The sequence below is a fragment of the Nothobranchius furzeri genome, chromosome 1 (assembly GCF_043380555.1).
Source record: "Nothobranchius furzeri strain GRZ-AD chromosome 1, NfurGRZ-RIMD1, whole genome shotgun sequence".
Lineage (NCBI taxonomy): Eukaryota > Metazoa > Chordata > Actinopteri > Cyprinodontiformes > Nothobranchiidae > Nothobranchius > Nothobranchius furzeri.
This window is the reverse complement of record NC_091741.1, coordinates 50,307,935-50,334,427: the sequence shown is the minus strand read 5'-3', so window position 1 is coordinate 50,334,427 and position 26,493 is coordinate 50,307,935. Positions and strand designations below refer to the sequence as shown.

The 26,493-nt window shown below is 41.4% G+C and overlaps 1 protein-coding gene and 1 long non-coding RNA gene across 2 annotated transcripts in view; both read left to right on the top strand.

Moving 5' to 3' along the window:
• The window catches only part of ccdc146 (coiled-coil domain containing 146), an 89,301-nt gene that overhangs the window by 62,292 nt on the left and 516 nt on the right, over positions 1 to 26,493 (top strand). The window contains 5 exon segments of the mRNA XM_015957976.3: positions 9,302 to 9,412; positions 9,497 to 9,634; positions 9,790 to 9,915; positions 20,841 to 20,963; positions 26,352 to 26,492. Coding sequence (XP_015813462.3) covers positions 9,302 to 9,412; positions 9,497 to 9,634; positions 9,790 to 9,915; positions 20,841 to 20,963; positions 26,352 to 26,492 — 639 coding nt within the window.
• Positions 9,936 to 12,520, top strand: LOC139068070 (uncharacterized). Its single transcript, XR_011519731.1, has 2 exons — positions 9,936 to 11,544; positions 12,274 to 12,520. It is a non-coding gene; the product is annotated as an uncharacterized lncRNA (long non-coding RNA).

Sequence of the window (26,493 nt, the reverse complement as noted above, 5' to 3'; positions counted from 1 at the left end):
TTACTTTGTTTCAGAAGAAGATCCAAGTGCTTTTTGAAAGTTGTCCTTGTTTTCTAAAAACGTTCTTACACTGATCGTGTAATTTTTGCATCACCTGTTTTCAGTATTCTGTACGCAAACCAGGAACGGCGACAGTAAAGCTAACACCTTGCTTCTGTCATGCAGGCTTGAACTTTTCACAGCAACTTTGCAGGGATGTTCCCAAAATATGTGTACCTCTTTCTAAAAGATAAAAAGTAAAATATTCTGAATTGAATTTAAAAATATTCAGTAAGCGTTATTTTAGGAAAAGATTTACCAGATTTGTTTTAAAATTATCAAATATTTACAAGTTCAGGTTTCTCATCCCTAGTGGTCAGCCTCAGTTCTTGAGTCTCTGCTTCTCTTTCCTTTCCACTTCTGTCTTTCTTGTTTGCTTCCCGTCGTATTTCTCACCCTTCCCTCTTTGGCCTTCATGCCATCCTTTTATTTGATCCGTCTTTTATCACTCCCTCTGAGCACATCTCACCTTTCAGTCCACCATCTCTACACTGTCAGTCTTTTTTTTTAATGCTGCACACCTTTTTTGGCTCTGATTCTTTAATCCAACAAACCTGTTAGTTAAAAACACAACATGAGATGAATGAGAGGCTTTTTAGCGGACGGATCGCCTGAGTCTGTTTTTATATGATTTGCTTTCTGTGTGCTAAAGGAGCCCTTCATTAATTCTTTTAATGAGGGGAGGTATACATGGAAATCATTACATGGTTCTGCTCTGTCGTTCTTCACTAACATTAGATACAGCAGTGTAAACAGCCGCTGATGCACAGATCTGTATTGCTAAATGTAGTGAAGCTAGCATTTTTCTAGGCCAGGTCTTGTCAGGTCACACGTTTTTCTCATTTTCTCTCTTTCATCATTTTTAGATCTCCAGTCTGAAAGAAAACACTTCCTCTTTTCTTTGCCCCTCATGTCTCCAGACTTATATTGTATTTCACGATCATTCATTTATTTGTCTGTTTTCCTCCTCTTTTTATATGTTTTATGGCTCCCTTGATCCTCTCTGGCTCATGTATTTTTATGTGTAAAAATATTAGTTTTGCTGAAATGGAGCTGAGTGAATTTGAATTAACTGTTCCGGTGAGATAGAGCAGCTTTTTATCTGTTTAGGTTATAAAGAGACCTGCAATTTAATTATTAGATATGAGATAAAAACATATATTCTTCTTAAAACTGGACAGATAGGCCTCTAGTTGTTATGAAGGGAAAACATCTTTATATGGATTTGAAGGTTATAGAAATGCTGGAAAAACCATCATAGACCAGCACAGTTGGCAACCAGCATACAGGGCCGGAGTGGGACACATTTTCAGCCCTGGAGTTTCAGACCCCAGACCGGCCCACTTAACGAATTATTATTAAAATCATGTTAGAACTTTATATGTATAGTCTACAAAAGCACACTACTTGGTAAAGCCTTGTAATTCAGTGCAAGAAAGAGTTGCTTTACAATGTAGGTTTATTTGAACATCAGTGCACATCTCCAACATTGTTCTATACAACACATTCTCTAACAATATAACAATCTACATTCTGTTCAAACAGCTGTTCTGAGATTTTCAAACCTTTAAAATGAAATGACTCAGCACTCCCTTTCACACTTTTTCCAGTTTCCCTAGACTCACCTGCACACAATTAAAATAATCATCTGTAAAGCTTTAGCACATTTGATATGGAAAACACATCTTTGTAACCAATTAAAATATTTTCTATGCAAAATATGCAGGCTTATTTAATTTTACTTTCATTCTAATAGCGATCTGTTGTGGGCTTTGTGCATTTACTAATAAAAATACAACAGGTCACTACTATTATTTGGACATTAAAATTATTATAATGAAACTAATGTTTGCTTGTTTGCACATGAGTTGGCTCACCTTCTATCCCAACAGGAGCAATACCCTCACTGCTGGCTCCTGGCTCTTCTTCTGACACTAAATCACACTGTGTGAAAATGGTCACAATTCAGCATTCATTTTCCTTTTTTACACACTTTCTGATCAATGCTGAATCATCTAGCATTTTAGAACACTTTCATATAGAGCCAGGATAGTTTTCATCATATAAATTTTAATAATATTCAGTTCACTGACTCAATAAGTAGTACCTGTACATGTCCGCTCTGGATTTGTGGGTTTCTGCCTGGTGCTTATTAGGCCTACTGGATCTTGTGGGCTACAAGACAGTGTGGTGGCATCAGTCACATCATACTGTTGACTATATTACATAACGTTATGTCATGACGCCATATAATTCATTATTGATGCTTAATTAACTTGAATGGTGATTTGCAGCCGGTAAAGTTTAACATCTTGACTTGCCTTACCCGTTTTATCTTCATTTGAAGTTAAAGACCGCAAGCTTGTTTGAGAAAAAAAGGTGCTCATTTTTGCACATTTAGCTGCATCTGTTTCCAGCGCTTTCCTCTTTTTAATTCTTGCCTTTTCCGCGCCACCCTTGCTCTTTCTACTTTCCATCTTTCCGTCAACTGCGTGGTCACGTGGTGCGCACAGGCGCATATAGGGGAAAAAGAAAAAAAAACGAGCTGCAGCCTGCAGGTAGAGACAGCCGGGAGGAGCATTATGAGATCAGCCCGGCGGCCTCAGTGCCATGACTGAACACCGGCACCAAAAAATAAAAATAAAATGATAAAAAACAAAAACGAGAGCACCGGCCCATGCGGCCCAAACATCGCGCGGCCCACCGGGAATTCTCCAGACCCTCCCGATTAGCCACTCCGGGCCTGCCAGCATATGTTGTGTTTTGGTGCTGGTTTAGCATACAGTGTTGGTCCAACATCCCATGCATCACCAAACACAACGTATGCTGATTACCAACTATACTGGTCTACGCTGGTTTATCCAACAAGGAATCTTGTTTCAGCCTTTCTGTCTTTGTCAAATCAATATCTTGCGTAATTGTTCCTTTTTAAGTGGTAGTAAACAGTTTTTGTGTATTCTAGTGGTGTTTTATAATGTGTTTACACCTTTTTGCAGAAATATTTCTATACCAGTTTGTAATATTAAGTCCTGCTGAATTAAATGAGGCTTATCTAACAAATAGTTTCAATCACTTTGCTCATTTTTAAATGCGTTTTATACTGTGGATAAAAAGAAAAAGTTTGTCGCCAGCTCGAAACATTGTGTTTTGATAAAGTTCTGGTAAACTGAACCTCCATTGGGGTATGCAGTGACATAGACGCAGTACTGATTGTGGTAAAGGGAGGACGGAGTGAAAAGGTGAAGTTGATGGATGCACCTTCCAACCCTCATATGTTCAGGAACTATGACAAAAAGAACTGGATCATGACCGTTAAAGGTAGTTTTCTTGGCCAAGTGGCAGGACTCACTCTGAGGAGTAAGAGGTTTTTACAAAACAATGTTGCCATTTTTCCGCAATGCTGAAGGGGCATCAGGGAGCCTTGGGTCATTTATAAGTGGTCAGACAGACAATTAATGCAATATTACTACCAAGCGTAGCAGAACGAAGACTGCAAAATTGGCACATCGCCATGCCGGCGTGGCACGTTTATAAGACACACCGTTGCAGTAATATTACGCTGATTTGCCAGCATGATGTGTCTTGTAGAAAGGGCTATAGGGTGAGGAAATTGGCTATTCAGGAGGAGCTTAGAGAAGAGCTGCCGCTCCTCCTCATCAAAAATAGCTGAGGTGGTTTGGGCATCTGGTAATGGTGTCATTTGGGTGCTTTCCATGGGTGATTTTTCAGATGTGTCCCACTAAGAGGAGACTTTGGGGCGGACCCAGGACTTGCTACAAAGGTTTTGTATCACAGACAGCCTTGGAACACCTTGGAGTTCATTTTGATGAGCTAGAGAAGTGGCTGGGGAAAGTGAGGTCTGGCGATAGCTGCAGGCTAGTTCACACAGCAGGATAATCATTCTGGCTTTTCACCCACTCTTCCCCTCTTGACAGTCTTAAGGATATGCACAATTACCTTAACAGCTCTAAAGATAATCTTATCAGTTAATCCTACCTTCTGTGGTGTGTTAAGAGTCTTAACTTATTTAATAGTCTTTGTCTCATTTTGTACATTATTCATAGAAAATGAGAAACTTTATCCCTCAGTAAAAAAGATCACGACATGAAGTGTTAGTCGACTCTGTGACATGATCTTTGAAACAAAAAAAAATATATGCTATTTCATATGTTTTATTTTTTGATGCTGTCGTCATCTGTCGTTTTGAGTTTGTTCCCCGTCGTTCCTTTAAACGGTTAATCTTTAGTCCCGTCAGCACTTCTACTCTAACTCACTGACTGCAGCAGTTTTTGGGAGAAGTGTGTCAGCTGAAGGCTTGAATCTAAAACACCAACTGTGCCCCGTCACTACCTGCTTTTATGTCTCTCTAAAGTCTGTTTGATTCATCCCCTTTGTGCTTTCTCTTATCCTAAGCCGTCTATTTTTGCTTTCTTATGGGATGTCAGGAAACAAAAACATCTACTTCCTTTGAGGAATCTGGCTTCTTTTATCACACTTTGCCAGTGACTTGCCAGTGACTTGTCACCTAGTGGGAAGCAGCTCCCGATGTACAGTAGGCGCTACATTTAGCTATGAAAGGTATTTTCTTATAAATCCCAGAGCAGTAAGTATCGAAAATGCCCAGAGGACAACACAGCCAGACAGTAGCTGAGTCTTAGTCTCTAGATTTATTCATTTTGTGAACATTTTTCCTCCGTACAATATATTTCCATACTACTGCTCCTTCCTTTGGGGTTTATGTTTGAGCTTTTACTACCTACAAAGAGCAAAAAATATGCCAACAGAATCTCGCGGAAAGCATAGTTACAGTATCAACTCATTTCAAGATGTCCGCTACAGTTAATTGACTTTAAGATGTACAAACATAGCTGTGGCTTAGCCACTTTTGGTAATGTCAAGCAAAAATTTGATGTTGTCACCCCACAGCAGCTCGACCACGGCTGTAGGTTCCAGATACAAGGGCAAAACAAGCAACTCATGGGCCAAAGAACAGGCAGGGGAACCACTGAACACAAATAGATCATTTATTGGGAGGAGCAAGGACAATGCTAAAAGTTCCAGTCTTCAAAGTGTGCAGGAGTAAAAACATAAAAGCAGTCCTAAAAACAGTCTAAAACATCCTGTGCTGTGCATCACCAGGGGCAGGACGGTGTCCAGTACAAGGAGCCACCTCTTGGCTCCAGCTGACCATGTTGACCCACGGAGCTGGGACCCAATCTGCTCCACCTTGTCCTTTGGCTGTCAGGCACAAAGTCGACCTCAACCTGTCTGTGCTGCCACCATGGCTCCAGCGTCATCCCCTCGCCCGCTGGCTGCCGCGTGCACCGCGGTCTCTCTGCAGCCCCCTGGCAAAGCTCCGCTCCTTGGACACGTCACGCCCTCCTCGGCCCAAGGCCCTAACAAGACAGAGGCACCAGCACCAAAATTGCACCACTCACATGGGTGAGGCGAGGGCAACCCACAATCCTCCACACTTGGCCACTTGTTCACATCCCGGTGCTCCAGGTGCCAATCTGCATTCCGGGGGTTCGGGCGCTTTGTGTCCATGACAGAGACGTCACTCTTGGTCTCAATCAGGCCTCATCCATGTCTCCCTGGTGTCTGCTGCCCTCCTGGACTCTATCCTCAGTTCCTTTTATACCTCGTTTTTAGTCCATTGGTGCAATGCCCAGGTGCTGTGGGCATTCCTCACCTGTACCCATTTGTCCAAATTAGTGTCTCTGGGAGGTACCACAAAGGGAAAAACCATTCAAAACACAAAATAAGCATGTCAATAAAACACAAATCATGCAACTTAAACTAATTACCAAAATGGCAAATACAAACATAAATCGTGCAACTTTAACTAAATCCAAAACTTTTACAATTTGTGACATTGTATATTTAGGTATGATGCATAACACAATCTAAACATCTTTGTTTAAACATTTGGATTGCCATTTTTCAAGTTAGCCTTTTTTTCTCTGTTAGCAAACAATCTTCTAAACCACTGGATGGGTTTTAACCATTGACTATGATGACTGCATTGATGAGCCCTCCGCACCTGGGGCGGCGTTAGGCCCGGCTACTTGGGCTGAAGCCCCGAATATTTAATGAAAAGCCCTGGATCTCAAACGTGGAAGTAACATGCAGTACCAAAGTCCAACAGAGAGGGAGCAGCTAGCAGTAGTTTGTATACAGCCTGCCTGAGCCTCCACCACTGAAGAAGCCCTTCAGCAGCTGGTTTCTTCTGCAGTGCCTGTTTTTTCTACTCTGCCTGAAACGCATGTGTGAAGATGGACATAAGGACGTTTTTTAGACCAAAAGTAGCTCGACAGAACCCCAGCTTTGATGAGACTGGTGTTGACTCGGGTTTGTGAGTCTTATTTGAAAATATTTGTTGTGCTGCTGGTTTGCTTAAAGTTAGCTTATCAGGTAAAGTTGATGGAGAAAGAAAGGGAATATTTACTATCATCTCACACTAAACACTAACAGGAACAATATTCTGCCCTGAATATGCTTAATATGTAGCTTCAGATTAAAAATTATGTGGTACAAGACAAATATATATGTTGACTAGTGCGTATCACGTGTGTGTGTGTGTGCGCGCGTGTGTGTATGTGTGTTAAGCCCCGGATCTTCTTCAGTCCTTAATCCGCCCCTGCTCCGTGCTGTCACCCGTAGGTTTCTGAAGAACTCAATTGAAGCTCAGTGGGCAGTTCCCACCACCGCCATCTTGGTCGTATCACGTCTTGTCACTCCCGAATACAAAAAGGGAGCTGAGAGCAGGGCTGTAAGGGTGGGGACAGATGATTGACACTTATTAAACTCTGAGCCAATCTAGCTACAAGCTAACAGCTAAGAAAAGTTGGCTGTTCTTTTAGCCAGAAAACCACAGTTGAGTAACTCTGCAGCCTTCGAGGCTGTAACACTTTTTACGTGAGGCTGAGGCCTTCCCTATAGCCAGCAGGGGGGTAAAGCTGGGTGGACATTGTGTGACTTTTTCTCTCGTAGCACTCAGCTTCAGCTCAAACTGTACGACTTCCTCGCAGGGGAGATCTCACGAGTCGTGCTCGCACTGTACGTCTGGTAGCAACACGTCGGCTCTAAAAAATATGCTAAAAGTAGCTGTTTTTACACAACATGTCAGACTTTTTTGTCTTGTTTTGCCTGTTGTCCTTCAAGAGTGCTGCAGGAGGACACACAGGGATTTATGGGGGTTGGATGAGGAAAACGAAATAAAGAAAGTAAATCTGTGTTTTGTGATCAGTTTAATTTGACATGAACACGACAAGCACGCTTTCTTGAAAATCCTTGTCATTGTGTGTAAAAAAACATGTAGAAATAAAAACAAACAACGTGTGTTATTAGGGAAATAGCGGGTGAGCGGTGTTGATGCATGATTGCGCATGCACCTTGAGCGGTTCTGGTACTTTTTGGGTCGCAGCCGCTCACTGCACCGCTTCAACCCTCACGAGGAACGTGCAAAATATCAAACACTCCAGAAGTCCGTGCAAGCTCACGATTGCTGATCGGTAGCTGGTCACTTGGTGTTAATCACCTCTCGTAACCCCCTGTACACTACACGACACTCAGCGCAAAACTCGCCCCGATCTTGTGGATTCTCGCACGAGTGGAAAATTGGCTCAAAAAAGTGAAAAAGTCGCACAGTGTACGCCCGGCTCAAGCTGCTAGCGCTAACAGCTCATCTGCTACCTATCAGCCCCTAGGACACGCCCCCTAACTATTCGTAATTTAAACCTTCATTTACATCTAAATGGATAAGTTACAAAACATTCACCCAATCAGAGTTGTCATGATCTTAAACTAGACCTATTAAACCTAAAATCTTTTTTAGAACCAAACTTTAAACATGTTTTTTCCTGCTGTGAAGTTGGCATTGTAACATGAGAGCCAATGGGAGCTTGCTCCTTTCTGGAGCCAACCCCTAGCACATGAGGAGGGAACTGCAGTTTTTATCACTTCCACGTTGGTTTCACTTATGACAGTTGGAATCCGCCCTACTACCCCCACCCCCACCCCCACCCTCTTCCCCCGGTTTAGCAGACTCTAAAAGCCCACTCATTCCTATTCAATGTGACAACTTGGCTTGGCACGGTACCAAAGCTTTTCCATTAGTAAAGGGTACCAGGTTGACACCCATTTTTAGTATCAAATTCTATGTGATTCCAAGTATATCAAACCAGGTGGAAATTGCAAAGTCAGAATACTGTTGGTCACTGATTGGTAGGGGAACTCTTTCCTGTTCTTCCATCTTGCCTTTCATTCTCTTGTTTTTGTTGAGTCTGAAAAAAGCTATCAACTAATAAGAATCTTTAACATTGCTAAAACGTCCGCCATTGTTTGTGTTGTGTACACATCACCTTGTGTTTGAAATCAGGGGACCGCCCTGCTAGAACAACCCCGCCCACTAGAGCTGTTAATTGCTGTTAATAGACCTTAGTAGTAATGGAAAACCACCCAAACCGTACTCTAGAGTCATGTCGAGCTAAGTGGGGCCGTGCTGAGTAAGTGCTAGTGGAAAAAGGTGTAATAAAGCCCTACATCTGCGACTGAATAGGTTCTAGAGTCAGTCTGATTTAACAAGGTTGTCACATCTAATCAAATTTAACTATCATAAATATAGCCATAACTTGGCCAGTTTTACATATATTGACTTAAAGGTGTGATTCATTGAAAGGCCATCTTTTTATTATTTTTCTGATCGAAACTGGTCTCTATTGAGTTTTTCATGCAGGCTGAACATAAAACAGTCTCCTACACTTATCTCTTGCATTAGCTTCTGATAGAAAATAGGCGGTGAAACTCTAGGATTTGAAAAACCTGACAGATCTACGTCACACTCTCACTTAACATTCATGGACTCATCCATCTTGCCTCATGACTGAGAAGGCTGTTAATGGTTAGAGAACATCTCGGATAGGAGAAGCTAATCGTTAGTATTATCAACTCCACCACACAGCAGAACTCCTTCAGGCTTGTGTTATTTGTAGAGCTAAAACTTCAATACAGAGAAAACGGAGTCAGTGGTAGCGTCACGTTGCTGTAAGGCAATCAGAGGAGAGATACCCAATATCAGGAAATAAGCTATCTTAAGTCATATTCCAAAATTCCTCAATATCGTGAGATTATGTGATTGCATTTGCAATAAGCATTCCATTATGAAATTTCAGACCTTAATTTCAATTCATGTGAAAATACCAGAACATGTAAACTTATTAGTGTCTTGAAATAATTTATTTATTATTTCTGCTTTTTACAGTTGTCCGAAGCCAGAGACAACACCCTAAAAGGTCTGAATCAACCCGTTGGCTACAGGGAGCTAAAAGGCAAAGACCCATCAGAAGCAGAGCTCGTCCATAAAATGGAGCAGGTATCGTATCAAACAGCATCCCATGAATTTAGAGCCATTTTCAGTCTACAGCTGCTTCGTACTTGTGTGTTTGCGTGCGTGTAGCTGGAGGTGAATCTAGCCAAATGCGAGAGGCAGCTGCTGGAAAAAGAACTCCTGGTGAAGCAGGTGACTCAGCTGTCTGAGCCGCTCAGGCAGCAGGTGGAGAACTGCAAGCAGGACAGTCTAATACTGGCAAAGAAGGTAAAGCATCTTCAGACAGATCAGATAACAGAATATCCCACTTTACCACAGAGTCAGGATTCACTGTAACTGCAAGTACAATGAAGGTGCAACAAAGCTAGTGAGAATACAAATTGAAATTTTAGGTTGAGTCTAATCTTTGCATGTGCTTCCAGCTGAACGAAGTCCGGACAAACATAGTCAGCACCAACCACCGTTTGATGGCCATTTCTGCCGAGCTCTCAATAAAGCAAGCAGCTGCTCTGTCTCAGCAACAGCAGATCAAAGACAAAGAGCTTCAGGTCAGACAAGATCACGTCACACACCTCCCGTATTCATCACAATGTCGTCCTCACGTCCACACTCTTTGCAGATTCAACCCACCGTCTGTACTGTCTTCCTCATTATAACGGTTGCCCTCCACTAATCACAATCAAAGAAAGCAAACAGTGTCTTCTAAGTGTCTTGTTCCCCACTCTAGACCTGTTTATGCAGCTTATTTGCACAGTGGAACGCACTTAGAAGTAGATTCAGAAAAAAAACACGACTTCAAAGGGCTTATAAAATTTAAACACATGATATAAAGGAAAAAAGAAAACAAGGCTTGAGCAGGAGCAGAGGAATGAGTGGTGGGAGCACAGTAAGCGGGAGCGTCAGGGAATCTGAATTAATATTTAGCAACTGTGCTGAGTGTTCAGTCATCTCTGCTGCAAACAGTCAATTTATTTCTGGAGAATCTGTGTAGATGGTGTGATATGTGAAATGGTTGCATGATAGTCAAATTTCCCTTTACACATTTATTCATAATTCAGTTTGAAGGGAAAGGCAGAAGTTAGGCTAAGAGTTATCATCTTAATGACCTCTGTAACTATAGCAACCAGGATATTTCATTGCTAACATTTGAGCCACAGTTACATTGATTATCTTGTGTTTTCCTCCTTACAGGTGTCTAAAGACTATTCTTTGAGCAGATGGTCTTGAGATTGAAACAAGTTTAATTCTGCTTTTCGTTCATTAGCTAAATGAGTTTGCAGTTCCAACAGAAATCAGTGTTTTTGAAAGTGTTCACAAAACAAACAGAAAGGTTTATCAAAGGTCTGTGCTGCCAAAAAGATTATGGGAGAGAAATGTTGATAGGAGAGATGAGACATTTAAAAAAACCTCAAAAGTTCATTTGGTAACTAATAAACTTAGTCGCTGTTAAGTTTCTTTGAATTTCTTATTTTGAACTGTTTTCTTAAATTATTTTAAAAACTAGATTAGGAAACTGACAAATGTGAAGGTCTCTAGGATTTTCAGAAATGGAGTGCCACAGGGCCCTGTAATGGGTCTTCCCTTTTTATTATTTACTTTAATGAACTTGGCCTTTCCTCTTAATGTGGACATTTGCTTTTTTGATAGATGACTAGAGCTGAAACAACTAATCGATTTAATCGATTATAATCGATTATTAAAATAGTTAACAACTTTTTTAGTCATCGATTAGTTGTTTAATAATCATATTTTACCGCATAAAGTCTATTTTTACCACAATCTGACATCGGTTACAAGCTGTTAAATTTGCCGCCAGTGTGTGGCAGTAATGAGCCACTGATCTACCAGTGGAGCCGTAGAAGAAGAAATGAGCCAATGAGTGCCCTCGGTTTTCATGACGTATCACGTTACTGACGCTCATCTTGCTGTGAGAGATGGCGGAACAAGAGGAAATACGGAAGAAAATAGAAGCGACAAAACTTTAGAGAAACCCCGGACAAAAACCTCACGAGTATGGGAGCACTTCAGTCTAGATGCCTTGAAAAGGCAAAATATGCAAAAACCATCTAGCATGGCACGGAAGCACGACGTCCCTAAGTGAACATTTGAGACGAAAACGTGGGGGCTGAGGAAGAGCACCGCGGTCAAGTGAGCCGTCATTTGGAAGAGCCAGCCCGGTAAGTAACAGAAAATAAACAAGCTGGACTTAGTGTTTTAGCTGAGTTCGTTATAGTGGATGTTAAACATGTTTTTTTGTCGCGTCAGTCTACGGTGTTCTACTTCTGATTGACTAGATGCAATCGTGAATCTCCTCCGTGTTGTGAATCATGCGCTTGCCAAATTCAGCACGTCTGTTTATAAGAATGTTCTCGTTAAGAGAAAAACGGCACAAACCCATAACTATGTTCCTCATTCAAAAAAGGACAACTCTGCGGTGAAAAATATACAGACGAGCTGTGTCCAGGTGAATATAACGCGGCATAGTTGTACGCTTTCAATTTTTAAATACAGGAGAAATTCAGAAAAAGTCATTTTTTTACTATTAAAAGGCTGTTTTACTGTCTAACGCTGTAAAACGCCTCACAACACATTTTTATCATGTTTCTTAAACAGTATTACACAAAATAAACATTTTTCACATTTCTCTAGCTAATTTAAACACTCCCGACTCAAAGTAAAAACCTCATGAGCTTCTTACTTAGAGCTTTTTAATAGTAAAAAAATTAGACTTTTTTTCTTAATATCTCCTGTTGCGGGCTATTTTGTAGAACGTAACCCTCAAAATAAATGATCACTGTATATTGTTAATTAATTCAAATAATTTAACATTGATTTAGTGTTGTAGTGTGTGTGCTGCTTTATTTTATATGTGTACTTATTTCAGTCTATTTGTGTTTCTTATGCAGAAAAAAACAAGCAACGATGGACAACTACATGGGGAACAAGACACTCACCCCCCAGCAATTCATACCACTTACAAACTCTATTCTAAACATGCTGGTAAAAGACATGAGGCCACTATCCATGGTGGAAGGAGCAGGCTTCCAGCTAATGCTAAAAATTATTCTGGACTGATATTTTGCACTGTTTAGCTCATTTTCTACTGCTGACTGTGTTCATGTGCAATAAAATAGATTGCAGTCAACTGCACAATTCTCTTATGTTTTTTTTTTCTTAACTGAAATGCATCCATCACTTGTATAGGTTAAATAGCTAAACAGTAACAAACCGATTAATCGATTAATCGAAAAAATAATCGACAGATTAATCGATTATGAAAATAATCGTTAGTTGCAGCCCTATAGATGACACAATTATTCACTGCTATGGTTACATCTCAGCCTCGCTTTTTTCTGCAGAAAGTTTTATTTTAACATAAGAAAACACACTGATGCTGTCATGTTTTCATACAGACTGTATGCTTTCAGTGAAAGGGTCAGGGTCTCCATAGCATAGACACTACTTTCCATGTTTCACTGAGATTCATTACAAATATTTGACACGTTAGTGTGAGTTTTACCGAAGGGTGGGTTCACCTGCTTTGGCCACCTGGAGGCTTGGTCATTGGTGCACCCTTATCATCTTGGTCAACTGTCTACTTATATTTCTGATGAGAAAACCCAGTCATTACTCTTTTGATCTCAAGGTGATGTTACTTTCTTGACTTTAGGTATATACTAAAGATTTTAACATTCATGTGGACATTGAAAATGAAAGCCTCAATATAGCCTTTAGTAATATCTTAGACTCAATTGGTTTTACTGAAAGAATACATAGCTACACCCACTCCTGCCATCATACATTAGACCTTGTGCTGACTTATGGCATAGAGTGTGAGGAAATAACGATATTTCTGTATAATCCAGTCCTCTCTGACCACTTTTTGATAACCTTTGAGTTTTTATAACTGAGTTCTCGAGACATGAAAGTAAATTTCACTATAGTCGGTCTCTATCTGACAATGCTGTTGCATCTTTTAAATCAACTGTTCCATCTTCACTGTCCTCAGCATCTCAGAGGAACGTAGCAGAGGGCAATATTTTCATTTCTAGCCCTTCACTAATAGATGATTTAGTTCATAATGTTACTTCTTCTTTACGTGTGGCATTAGATGATGTTGCCCCTTTAAAAAAGAAGGTAATTAAGCACAGGAAGTTGGCTCCCTGGTTTTATTCTGATTTACAAACTTCAAACAAAACTCTAGAAAATTGGAGAGAACATGGCGCTCTACACACCAGGAGGAGTCCTACTTATCCTGGAAAAATAGTCTTGCGCTTTATAAAAATAAGCTTCAACAGGCTAGAACTGCTTATTTTTCATCGCTAATTGAGGAGAATAAGAATAATCCTAAATTTATTTTCAGTACAGTTGCCAAACTTACACAGAATCATAGCTCTGAGCCATCTATTCCCTTAGCCCTCAGCAGCAACGACTTTATGGGATTTTTCACGAGTAAAATTAATTCTATTAGAAACAAAATCTTTAGCATCCTCCCTAATGTCATTTCTTCTTCCTCAGTAAAGCCGGGCGTACACTGTGCGACTTTTTCACTTTTTTGAGCCGATTTTCCACTCATGCGAGAATCCACGACATCGGGCGAGTTTTGCGCCGAGCGGTCGTGTAGTGTACAGGGGGTTACGAGAGGCGATTAACACCACATGACCATGGTGGTCACGTGCCGATCAGCAGTCGTGAGCTCGCACGGACTTCTGGCGTGTTTAATATTTCGCTCGTCCCTCGTGAGGGTATCGCACTGTTGAAGTGGCGCTGCGAGCAGCTGCGACCCAAAAAGTACCAGAACTGCTCAGGGCGCATGCGCAATCCTGCATCAACGCCGCTCGCTCGCTATTTCCCTAATAACACACGCTGTTCGTTTTTGTTTCTACACGTTTTTTTACTCACAAAGATTGTCAAGAAAGCGTGTTTGTCATGTTCATGTCAAATTAAACTGATCACAAAACACAGATTCACTTTCTTTATTTTGTTTTCCTCATCCAACCCCCATAAAACCCCGTGTGTCCTCCTGCAGCACTCTTGAAGGACAACAGCTAAAACAAGACAAAAAAGTCTGACGTGTTGAGTAAAAACTGCTATTTTTAGCATATTTTTAGGGCCGACGTGTTGCTATCAGACGTACAGTGTGAGCAGTCAGGTCACATGCGAGAAATGGGTCGTGCAGTGTGAACACATGACTCGTGAGATCTGCTCTGCGAGGAAGTCGTACAGTTTGAGCTGAAGCTGAACGCTGCAAGTGAAAAAGTCGCACAGTGTACGCCCGGCTTTAGTGAGGCAGCATCAGAGGTAACTGTACAACCTCATCTGTGTTTGAACCATTTTGATCCAGTTGAGCTTTCAGAGTTATCAAATATATTAGCTTCATCTAAACCTTCCATTTGCATTTTAGATCCAATCCCAACCAAATTATTTAAAGAAGCATTTCCTTTGGTTACTGCCCCCATTCTAGATATAATCAATCTATCCTTACGAAATGGGTATGTACCACAAGATTTTAAGTTTGCTGTAATCAAACCTTCACTTAAGAAACCTTCTCTGGATCCAGATGACCCAATGAATTATAGATCAATATCCAACCTTACATTTTTATCCAAAGTCCTGGAGAAAATAGTGGCCATCCAAATATGTGAGCATTTAAACACTAATGCTCTGTTTGAGGAATTTCAGTCTGGTTTTAGAGAGTATCACAGCACTGAAACTGCATTAGTGAGAGTTACAAATGATATTCTCATGGCCTCAGATAAGAATCTTGTGTCGGTTCTAGTCTTGTTAGATGTCAGTGTTAGATGTCTTGTTAGATGTCAGTGTTATCACAGTTGATCACAATGTTCTTTTAGAAAGGCTTGAACATGTTGTAGGGATCAAAGGAACAGCGTTAGCCTGGTTTAAATCCTACCTGTCTGATAGATTTCATTTTGTAAATGTACATGACAAATCATCTTCAAAATCCAGGGTTACTTTTGGAGTACCACAGGGTTGAGTGCTTGGACCAATTATTTTTACTATATATATGCTTCCAATTGGTAAAATCATTAGACAGCATGGGATAAACTTCCACTGTTATGCTGCCAATACTCAGTTATATCTATCCATTAACCCTGATTAACTTAAATGGTTAGTTAGATTACAGGCTTGTCTTGAAGACATAAAAAATTGAATGACTCAAAACTTTCTGCTTTTAAATCAAGACGAGATTGAAGTTCTCATCTTTGGACCTGAAATTCAGAAAAGGAAATTGCTTAGTCAATCACCTGACAGGAATGGCATTAAATTAATCTCCAAGAACAAAGTAAGGAACCTTGGTGTTATCTTTGACCAGAACATGTCATTCAAATCCCACGTTAAACAGATTTGTAGGATTTCCTTTTTCCACCTTCGGAATATTGCTAAGATTAGAAGCATCCTTTCCAGGAGTGATGCTGAAAAACTAGGTCATGCATTTATTACATCAAGAATGGATTACTGTAATTCATTACTCTCGGGGGGGGGGGGGGGGGGGGGGGTCCTTGAGCACCTGCCCCTTTTGTCCGAATGCCCTTTTTCCGGTCGTTCGTCAGATTTTACCGTACAAAACTGGTATACTGTGATACCTATCGGGCAAAAGGACCATGCGGAGGCAGCCGCCTCAAGCTGAAGCCTATTTTCCCTTAGACACGCCAACAAGGTCATTGATTGGCTCTGCCGCATCATACTAACGTGTAATTGGTTGTCTCTGCTGTCGCTCTACCTTGTAGCCATGGAGACGACAGACCGGTGTTTTGCCTGTGGGCAGGAGTCTGCGTTCATCTACCTGTACGTTTTTTTTTCTGCCTGCTTCACGTCAGCTGGATGGATTTTAATATCAGAGCTTTTGTTTACGTGTGTTTGAGTCGGTGGTTGGTGTGTGTGGAGCAGAGTCAGGTAGCTGCTTGTCTGGGACAGAAAATGAGACATGAGAGAGACTTCTCCTGAAGTGTTGAACAAACTCAATAAAGAATCACAGATGTTGATATTTCTCACTCTAGATTCTCCGGGTCATAACTTCTGAATTACTAATCAAATAAAAATAATTCAGATGGTTTCTAAAAGTACATAAAGCGAGCCTTCCAATGAGGTATTACATGATGTAATTCTTGTTACTCCAAAAATCGCTATTAGAAGGAAACCAGCTTTGCATCGTCACTGAAAGAAACGGAGCGAACCGCGACGGGAGAGCAGAGAACCAAAGGGAGGAGACAGTCTGATCATCTTCATCAGCAGCTTTTATAAAGTTATGGAAACATCACAAATAAAATCCACCTGGTTGGTCAGGTGTCCCAGAAGGCTGTTTCTGTAGATGGTGACATGAGGAGGGACTCTTTCTCCAGAATTCTCAATCTTCTCTCTCCCATTCAATAGAACTGATAAACTCTTTTTTTAGTACCATGCAGACGCACACCTATCTGGAATAATCCTGACATTTTGCAAAATAACCAAATGATGAACCTTCCAGACTGGAAAAATAAAGGAATACCTGGAACACATCTATGAAGGATTGGACTTCATCCCATTTAATCGAATAGTCTCCCAATTTGGAATGGATAAGAATAGCTTTTTAGAATATCACCAAATTAAATCTGTAGTCAAACAAAAATTTAAGCTCAATAAATAGAATTACAAACACCACCAAGGGTATTTAACTTCTATAATCTCAACCCCCCCAAACTACTGTCTAAAGTATATAAGACACTGTCCAAAATAGACAATAAAAATGCAATCCCTATTGAAAAATGGGAGGTGGATCTATCAGTTAGCTTTGACAGAACTTCTGGTCCCAAACTTGTGTAGCGGAACATAGTCGGTATGTTCTTACACTTTATTAAGGTACAGATATTAATCTTACCTTAGAATCAGAAGAGGTTGTTTTTACCACAGGGAGTTTTACTCAAACACTTTGTATTGACTTAGAGACAAGAAAAGAGAGAGATGGGACGTTTAAGAATATTTATTTTATAATTATTCAAAACAATCACCAGGACTAACTCTCTAATGATGGATGAAGATGAATGTGAGCTGAAGTGTTGGTGTGTGTGTCAGGGTATCCGCGGGTCCTTAAAAAGTCTTAAAAAGTCTTAAATTTACTTTTCCAAATTTAAGGCCTTGAAAGTCCTTAAAGATGACAAATAATCCTTAAATACTGTTTCCAAAGGTCTTAAATTACCAAAGACCCAATAAACTAGATTATTTTGTTTCTATGACATTTTCGTGAATTTCTAGTTAGTGTTCAGCATTTTTTGTGTATGATGTTGGCGTAAGCAGAACCGTACACGTTCAGCTGGTTGTGAAAGGGGGCTATTTTTAGATGAGCACATTAGCTGGTTAAGCTAGTGGGAGCTTGCGCCATGGGGAAGTGCAAGTTTAATGGTAATTGGATGGCTAATCCCACATTCGCGACGTGGTTAGCAACGGTTCCAGGCAATAGCCGGAAATTATAGCAGAAATTAAATTTTCAAAAATAGCTTAAATTTGGTCAAAGTGGCCTTTAAAAAGGTCTTAAAAAGTCTTAAATTTGGCTCCCTTAAACCTGCAGATACCCTGGTGTGTGTCAGTTCAGAATCTCCCTCTGATGCAGGCGAGTCTGAGTGTAAGATTTTGTTTTGACTAACTAACCACGAGGGAATTCAGGAGGAAGAGACATGAAACACCATCTATGCCGGTCTACGTACCTTCGGAGACTCCTGTGTTAGATCCGGAATGCCAGGTCCTCTGACCCTCGTTTCGGTGCTGGAACTGATAGCACAGCGTCTGCAGCATGACAAACCAGTCTACAGATAGACTCCCGGTAGCAACGGCAGGTGTCAGCGTCACGTAGAGAGTTCAGCTTTTATTCTGAAGGAACCGTCGTCTTGTTGATAAACGACAGAATTTTTCCAGCTTGACAGTTCTCAGCTTAAAGTAGAAAATACAGCTGGCCAGTCTGCACTTCACTTAGCGATGATGGATTTGAGAGCTGGTTGAGCTCACGTTGGAACTACGTTGAAACTTGCGGTGGAACTCGATGGAACTGAATTAAAATGGCGTGGTTCTGTTTTATTAAGCTTAGATGTTTATGAATCTTAGCCAACCGGAGTGGACAGATTAAGTAAACACCACAGAACTCTGCCCCGCAACAGAACGGAAGTTCTGATTGGATGAACAATGTGTCATGTGTTTATCTTATGTGGATCAGGATGTCTAGCATTCATTACACATAAATCATACATTGTGATTTCACAGATCAGTCACCTGATTATTATTGACCAACAGTTGTTTTGATTAGCTTTATTAAAAATAAAGTTCTTTGATTAACTAATGAAAAACGTTCTTCGTCCTTCTTCTGTTTTCTTTGCTAGAATGTAAACATCAGAAGCAAGCGCACGACCTTGGCAATTTATGCACACTGTCACTGTGTCAAAGGGCAGCTGTTAAGGGCAGAAAATAGCATATTCATAACGCTACACTTGTTTAAAAAGTTTTAAAATGATCAGACACCCCAATTTACAATTATTTCAGTACAAAATTCTACACAGAGTACACTATACAGGTCATCGGATGTTCAAGATGGGGTTTGTGTCATCTGACACTTGTACACACTGCACAAACAACATTCCTGACAATTACATTCATGCACTGTGGTCCTGTCCACCTGTCCAGGAATTTTGGGGTAGAGTATGTGAGGATCTGTCAAAATGTCTGAAATGTCATATCCCCACTTCCCCCTCTCGTTGTTTACTGGGAAGCCTGGACGATGTCCCGATTGAAACATCTTTGGTTCACGTGGTTCTGACTGCCATATGCATCGCTAAGAAAACTATCCTCTTGAATTGGAAAAATAGAGAAACTCTCTGCATTAACCAGTATAGAAATCTTTTGTTAGATCATATTACACTTGATATAGCCTCTGCTTCCACTTCAAATCAATCTCTCTGGGCTCCTTGGATCGGTTCCATCACATAGCGATGATGGGGGGCCGTTGATGTTGTCCTACGGGATCATGTGGGTGGGGGGGTGGAGGGTCTGAGTTTGGAGTATCCAGATGTTCCCTGGAGGTGGGTTCACTGGGGGTGTCTGGGACTGGGGGGCCGTTGCCCCCCTCTGGAGGTGCTTGGGTTGCCTCGGGGGGTGGACTCATGGCGGTTGTGAGTGGGGCCCCTTGGAGGTCTTGGCGGCGGCCATGGATCACTGCCTGGCAGTTGCATTGCCCCTGGGCGGGCCTGGGTGGGGGCCTGGGGGCTCGGGGTGTGGGGGTGGCCGGTCCTGTGTGGGGATCTGGGCGTGGCCTTGGGGGTCGGGTCCTGACATGTATGCTGCCGGGAAGAAGGCAGGAACATGCAGCAGTGCCTGGCCCGGGTTCAGGGGTCTCGAGTAGACTTGGCTCCTCTGCTGTTCCATCACAGGGGAGGGGGAGGTCCAGGAGGGGGAGGACCCAACCTTACCTGGATGTCCTATGTCTTATATATTCTGGAAGTTGTGCAAATGCAGGGATGGGCATAGATATTCTGCTGGTGTGGGGCTGGGTTGGTGCCCTCGAACTCTGTGAGGCTCTGTAATGCTGCTGCTTTGGGCCCTGGCAGGATGGGCTGGGGTCTCCATGCCCTGGGTGGCAATTTGACAACAGAGGTGCCTATTGGGGCCAGTGGGGGAGCTGGCTCCCTGGAGGGCTCAGCCCAACTGTTAAACATCCTTAGTAAAACCAAACACGGCTCTAACTTTGTACAGGTCATCATGGGCGATATTACACATAATTGGACAAACTATTGACTAAAACAACTACAACTCCATTGTTTCTCAACATTAGATGATCTTAGTTTAAAATTTAAGCATTTAAGATGTACCAGACTTTCATTTTAGTTTCTCACATCACACTTTGGTCATTCACACAATCAATGAAAAACATTATCATAGCCTGTAATCGCTTGCTCAAAACAACTAAGAGATCAAAGAAGTCTCTGCTTCCCATTTCTATAAAAAATGACCTAGCAAACATTTGTGGATTCCTCACATGCACAGTAAACACTTCAAGATATTTGTATTAATAACCTGTTGAACCCCTGCAGCGGATGCATGCCTGCAGCACACCACATGAACTAAAGGTAGAAAAATGGAGATGTACATTACATTGTTGCCAATATTGTGCCACTTATTCAACCATCTGCTTTTGGGTGAGCCGGTCCACGAGTGTCGACTGGACAGAGTGAAAGTAATATGGTTGCATTGTGGCGCTGTTGGTAGCACTATTGTCTCTGGAAAGAGGTTGCATGTTCAAAAGCTGCCTGTGACATTTCAGCGTGGAGTGTCTTTTTTCTGAGTTCTCTAGTTTCTTCCAACAGAACCAAAAACATAATCAACTGTATTGCTTTACTCTCAATCATACGTCACTTTGAATAAAAACTGTCTTCTAAATAAATAAACACACAAATAAGAAGTGAGCAGTTTCTAAGCAGCTTTTTTGTGTTTCCAGATGGACAGATGCCAGCGTCGTCTGGAGCAGGGCCTGTTGCCATGGCCTGAGATGGAGGAAGAGTTGAGAAGGATGGTCCAGGATAAGAAGAGGAGACAGAAGGACAAAGAAGAGAAGCAGAGGGTAAACGTAGAAACAGAGCGAAGCAGCAACAAGAAACTAAAGCACATTCCCAAAAGCACACCAGCGGGAATCTTTTCAAGCAAGCACCAAAAAGTGGTCCATATTTAGGGATTAAGTATGTATAAAATCAGTCCAGCTGACTGCTTTATGCATTATTTTGCTGCTTCCAGCCACAGGTTCATAAATGCACATGTCCAAATATCTCAAAATAGGAGACAATCTGCAAAAACATGTTCATTTTGGGTCACTCTCATTTGAGCATTTGACACTTTTTGGTTTTTGACCCCAAAAATGTTCTTTTCTTGTTTATCAGCCATTTCAGTTTTACATTCAAAGCCATTCCCGTCTGCTTTCTGTGCGCTCCTCACATCACACGCCAGCTGATAAACTGTCCGTGTCCATGAGAAAACCGCCATCCCTTTGAAGTCTCCGTGAGATTTTGCCACAGTTCATTTGCATGCTGTTGTGTTGGAAGTCAAAGAGAGCGTCACAAGGAAATGTACACAATTGAACCAGATTTTTTTTCTCGGCAGGGCTCCACACAGATTACGCATTGATCCATCACCCACATTGGGTTTGAATCAATCCTGCCTGCTGCTGTCTGTGTTCTGTCAACCGCGCTATCGACTTTATTGGAAAAGGAAAAAGGAACTTTTCCTTCCTCAGTAAAAAAAATACACCCCCAACTAAAGTATCTTAAAGTGTGTTTACTTTTTTATCTGCACCATTTACAGGTAGTTTTGGTCAGTTTAGTTTTAAGTGTTCCTGAACCACTCATAGATGAGGAAGTTTGAGCTTCAGCTTGTGTTTCATCTGTTCAGAGGTTTCATTGTAGAGAAATGGAGCACACTTTGAAACAATTTTTCAACATCTTTGGTAGTTTACAAGCACTGGATCCCAAAAGACCAAAATTATTTTAGCCTCAAAAGAAAAGTTTAGCTTAATATTTGGTTTGTGAACTCTTTGAAAAACTAAAAATATTTTTACAATCATTCTTTGTTCTAAAGATGAATTACAGTCTGTAAGTCAAACTGATAAACAGTCTGTTTAGCCTGGCAAGCCATCCAACATGTATATCCCAGTCATTGGGCTGAATACGGTTCTCCTTCAGACTGTCTCAGATTGCATTTGGACAGCACTTGGATCAATTGAAGTAACAAACAATGTGAAATACTCGCCACTACAGATGTCAGTCAACAGGGCAGTCTGCCATATGCTATCAAAGAAGCAAATTTGTCTGTTTTTTAAATAAAAAACTTAAGTAGCGCTACATGTCTCAAAGACAAGCCAAATGGTCCAAAGTTGCTGCCAAAGCCACATCAAACGAGGCCATTTTTGTAGCTTATCACCGTTACAGCTCTAGCATTAAGCTCACCTAACAAACATAGAGCGCTGTGATTGGCAAGACACAAAACTGTTGAGGCCGTTAGACTGACCTGCAGAGCAAAAAAAGCTTCAGCTATGGTTTGTCTAGATTCAATCAATGCTTTATTATTTTGTCTTTGAGCGTCCATCCTGCTTTTGGTGTGAACGAGGCTTGAGTTAGTGGCTTTTCAGTCTGCATCTTGGTAAATCCAGTCTTGGATTGCTTTCAAAGATGATCTTCTAGCTTTTAGCTGTTTGGAGATGGCCTTCTAGCTTTTAGCTGTTTGGAGATGGTCTTCTAGCTTTTAGCTGTGTGGAGTTCGTCTTCTAGCTTTTAGCTGTTTGGAGATGGTCTTCTAGCTTTTACCTGTTTGGAGATGGTCTTCTACCTTTGACCTGTTTGGAGATGGTCTTCTAGCTTTTAGCTGTTTGGAGATGGTCTTCTAGCTTTTAGCTGTTTGGAGATTATCTTCTAGCTTTTAGCTGTTTGGAGATGGTCTTCTAGCATTTAGCTGTTTGGAGATGGTCTTCAAGCATTTAGCTGTTTGGAGATGGTCTTCTAGCTTTTAGCTGTTTGGAGGTGGTCTTCTAGCTTTTAGCTGTGTGAAGATGGTCTTCTAGCTTTTAGCTGTGTGGAGATGGTCTTCTAGCTTTTAGCTGTTTGGAGATGGTCTTCTAGCTTTTAGCTGTGTGGAGATGGTCTTCTAGCTTTTAGCTGTTTGGAGATGGTCTTCTAGCTTTTACCTGTTTGGAGATGGTCTTCTAGCTTTTAGCTGTTTGGAGATGGTCTTCTAGCTTTTAGCTGTGTGGAGATGGTCTTCTAGCTTTTAGCTGTTTGGAGATGGTCTTCTAGCTTTTAGCCGTGTGGAGATGGTCTTCTAGCCTTTAACAATTTGGAGATGGTCCTCTAGCTTTTAGCTGTTTGGAGATGATCTTCTAGCTTTTAGCTGTTTGGAGATGGTCGTCTAGCTTTTAGCTGTTTGGAGATGATCTTCAAGCTTTTAGCTGTGTGGAGTTGGTCTTCTAGCTTTTAGCTCTGTGGAGATGGTCTTCTAGCTTTTAGCTGTGTGGAGATGGTCTTCTAGCTTTTAGCTGTTTGGAGATGGTCTTCTAGCTTTTAGCTGTTTGGAGATTGTCTTCTAGCTTTTACCTGTTTGGAGATGGTCTTCTAGCCTTTAACTATTTGGAGATGGTCTTCTAGCTTTTACCTGTTTGGAGATTATCTTCTAGCTTTTAGCTGTTTGGAGATGGTCTTCAAGCATTTAGCTGTTTGGAGATGGTCTTCAAGCATTTAGCTGTTTGGAGATGGTCTTCTAGCTTTTAGCTGTTTGGAGGTGGTCTTCTAGCTTTTAGCTGTGTGAAGATGGTCTTCTAGCTTTTAGCTGTGTGGAGATGGTCTTCTAGCTTTTAGCTGTTTGGAGATGGTCTTCTAGCTTTTAGCTGTTTGGAGATGGTCTTCTAGCTTTTACCTGTTTGGAGATGGTCTTCTAGCTTTTAGCTGTTTGGAGATGGTCTTCTAGCTTTTAGCCGTGTGGAGATGGTCTTCTAGCCTTTAACAATTTGGAGATGGTCCTCTAGCTTTTAGCTGTTTGGAGATGATCTTCAAGCTTTTAGCTGTGTGGAGTTGGTCTTCTAGCTTTTAGCTGTGTGGAGATGGTCTTCTAGCTTTTAGCTGTGTGGAGATGGTCTTCTAGCTTTTAGCTGTTTGGAGATGGTCTTCTAGCTTTTAGCTGTTTGGAGATGGTCTTCTAGCTTTTAGCTGTTTGGAGATGGTCTTCTAGCTTTTAGCTGTGTGAAGATGGTCTTCTAGCTTTTAGCTGTGTGAAGATGGTCTTCTAGCTTTTAGCTGTGTGGAGATGGTCTTCTAGCTTTTAGCTGTTTGGAGATGGTCTTCTAGCTTTTAGCTGTTTGGAGATTATCTTCTAGCTTTTACCTGTTTGGAGATGGTCTTCTAGCCTTTAACTATTTGGAGATGGTCTTCTAGCTTTTACCTGTTTGGAGATTATCTTATAGCTTTTAGCTGTTTGGAGATGGTCTTCAAGCATTTAGCTGTTTGGAGATGGTCTTCAAGCATTTAGCTGTTTGGAGATGGTCTTCTAGCTTTTACCTGTTTGGAGATGGTCTTCTAGCTTTTAGCTGTTTGGAGATGGTCTTCTAGCTTTTAGCCGTGTGGAGATGGTCTTCTAGCTTTTAGCTGTTTGGAGATGGTCTTCTAGCTTTTACCTGTTTGGAGATGGTCTTCTAGCTTTTACCTGTTTGGAGATGGTCTTCTAGCTTTTAGCTGTGTGGAGATGGTCTTCTAGCTTTTAGCCGTGTGGAGATGGTCTTCTAGCCTTTAACAATTTGGAGATGGTCCTCTAGCTTTTAGCTGTTTGGAGATGATCTTCAAGCTTTTAGCTGTTTGGAGATGGTCGTCTAGCTTTTAGCTGTGTGGAGATGGTCTTCTAGCTTTTAGCTGTGTGGAGATGATCTTCAAGCTTTTAGCTGTGTGGAGTTGGTCTTCTAGCTTTTAGCTGTGTGGAGTTGGTCTTCTAGCTTTTAGCTGTGTGGAGATGGTCTTCAAGCTTTTAGCTGTGTGGAGATGGTCTTCTAGCTTTTAGCCGTGTGGAGATGGTCTTCTAGCTTTTAGCCGTGTGGAGATGCTCTTCTAGCTTTTAGCTGTTTGAGGATGCTCTTCTAGCTTTTAGCCGTGTGGAGATGGTCTTCTAGCCTTCAGCCGTGTGGAGATGGTCTTCTAGCTTTTAGCTGTTTGGAGATGGTCTTCTAGCTTTTAGCTGTTTGGAGATGGTCTTCTAGCTTTTAGCCGTGTGGAAATGGTCTTCTAGCTTTTAGCTGTTTGGAGATGGTCTTCTAGCTTTTAGCCGTGTGGAAATGGTCTTCTAGCTTTTAGCTGTTTGGAGATGCTCTTCTAGCTTTTAGCTGTTTGAGGGTGCTCTTCTAGCTTTTAGCCGTGTGGAGATGCTCTTCTAGCTTTTAGCTGTTTGGAGATGGTCTTCTAGCTTTTAGCTGTGTGGAGGTGGTCTTCTAGCTTTTAGCTGTTTGGAGATGGTCTTCTAGCTTTTAGCTGTGTGGAGGTGGTCTTTTAGGTTTTAGCTGGGGATGATCTTCTATTTTCTATTTTTAACATGCTGGTCAGTAACAGTCTTTCATTTCTGCTGAGACAACTCTGTCCTGAGCTTTCTATGGTCCATGTTCAGTGTGGTACACACTCTCACCCCAAACAGCACTGTGACAACTTTTGTTTTAAACCAACTGACTACAAGACCGAAGGCACCTGGAATGCAAAATACAGAACACACCTTAGTTTAACATGTCCTTGTGGTCACATTAGTTTTAAATGTTCAAGGTATAGCATTGCTTTTGTCCATTTTATTAGTTTGCTTTTTAAAAGTCATCTACTGAACCACAACTGAGATACAACATCTGACTTTTCTTTGTTTTTGGGAAAATCAGTGAAGACTGATGATTGCCTCTTAGGTTTGATTACGGCTTTGATAATTTGCTAAACTTTGAACAAAGTATTTCAAAAACCGTGCAGGTGTTGTCTAGAGGACTCCCACACACAAATATCTAAATGATTTTTACAGGAAACAAGCTGATAGTTTTTGGCCAACAATCCTTTTTACCTGTTTGGCTCCAACCCCAAATACCAAATGTTGTAATAAGGACCGAACAGACCATCTCTGTTATCTCCAACTTTGACCAACCTTGTTATTCTCTACTCATATTCTGTGTTAGCCAGTGCCCTTGTGTCTGTCTTTAGTTCTTATAAAAGATGAATTGCATTGTTGATTATTCCATTTACTTGATTAAGTTTGGGAAAAGTTTAAAATTCAAGCGTTCCATTCAAGGTCATGCAATCCTGGTTAAATATTAAATCTGCTGCTGGTGTGTTTTCTCTCTCTCTCTCTCTCTCTCTCTCTCTGTGTGTGTGTGTGTGTGTGTGTGTGTGTGTGTGTGTGTGTGTGTGTGTGTGTGTGTGTGTGTGTGTGTGTGTGTGTGTGTGTGTGTGTATGTGTGCAGATTCTTGAGGCAAATGGATGGAACCAGATGCCAAATGGAAAGTATACTACAGCCGAAGCCCGTCCCGACTCTTACATCCCCCAGAACGACCCGCTTGGTCTCCCCAGACCCTACGGAGCCCTGGCCCCTTGCAAACCCACCA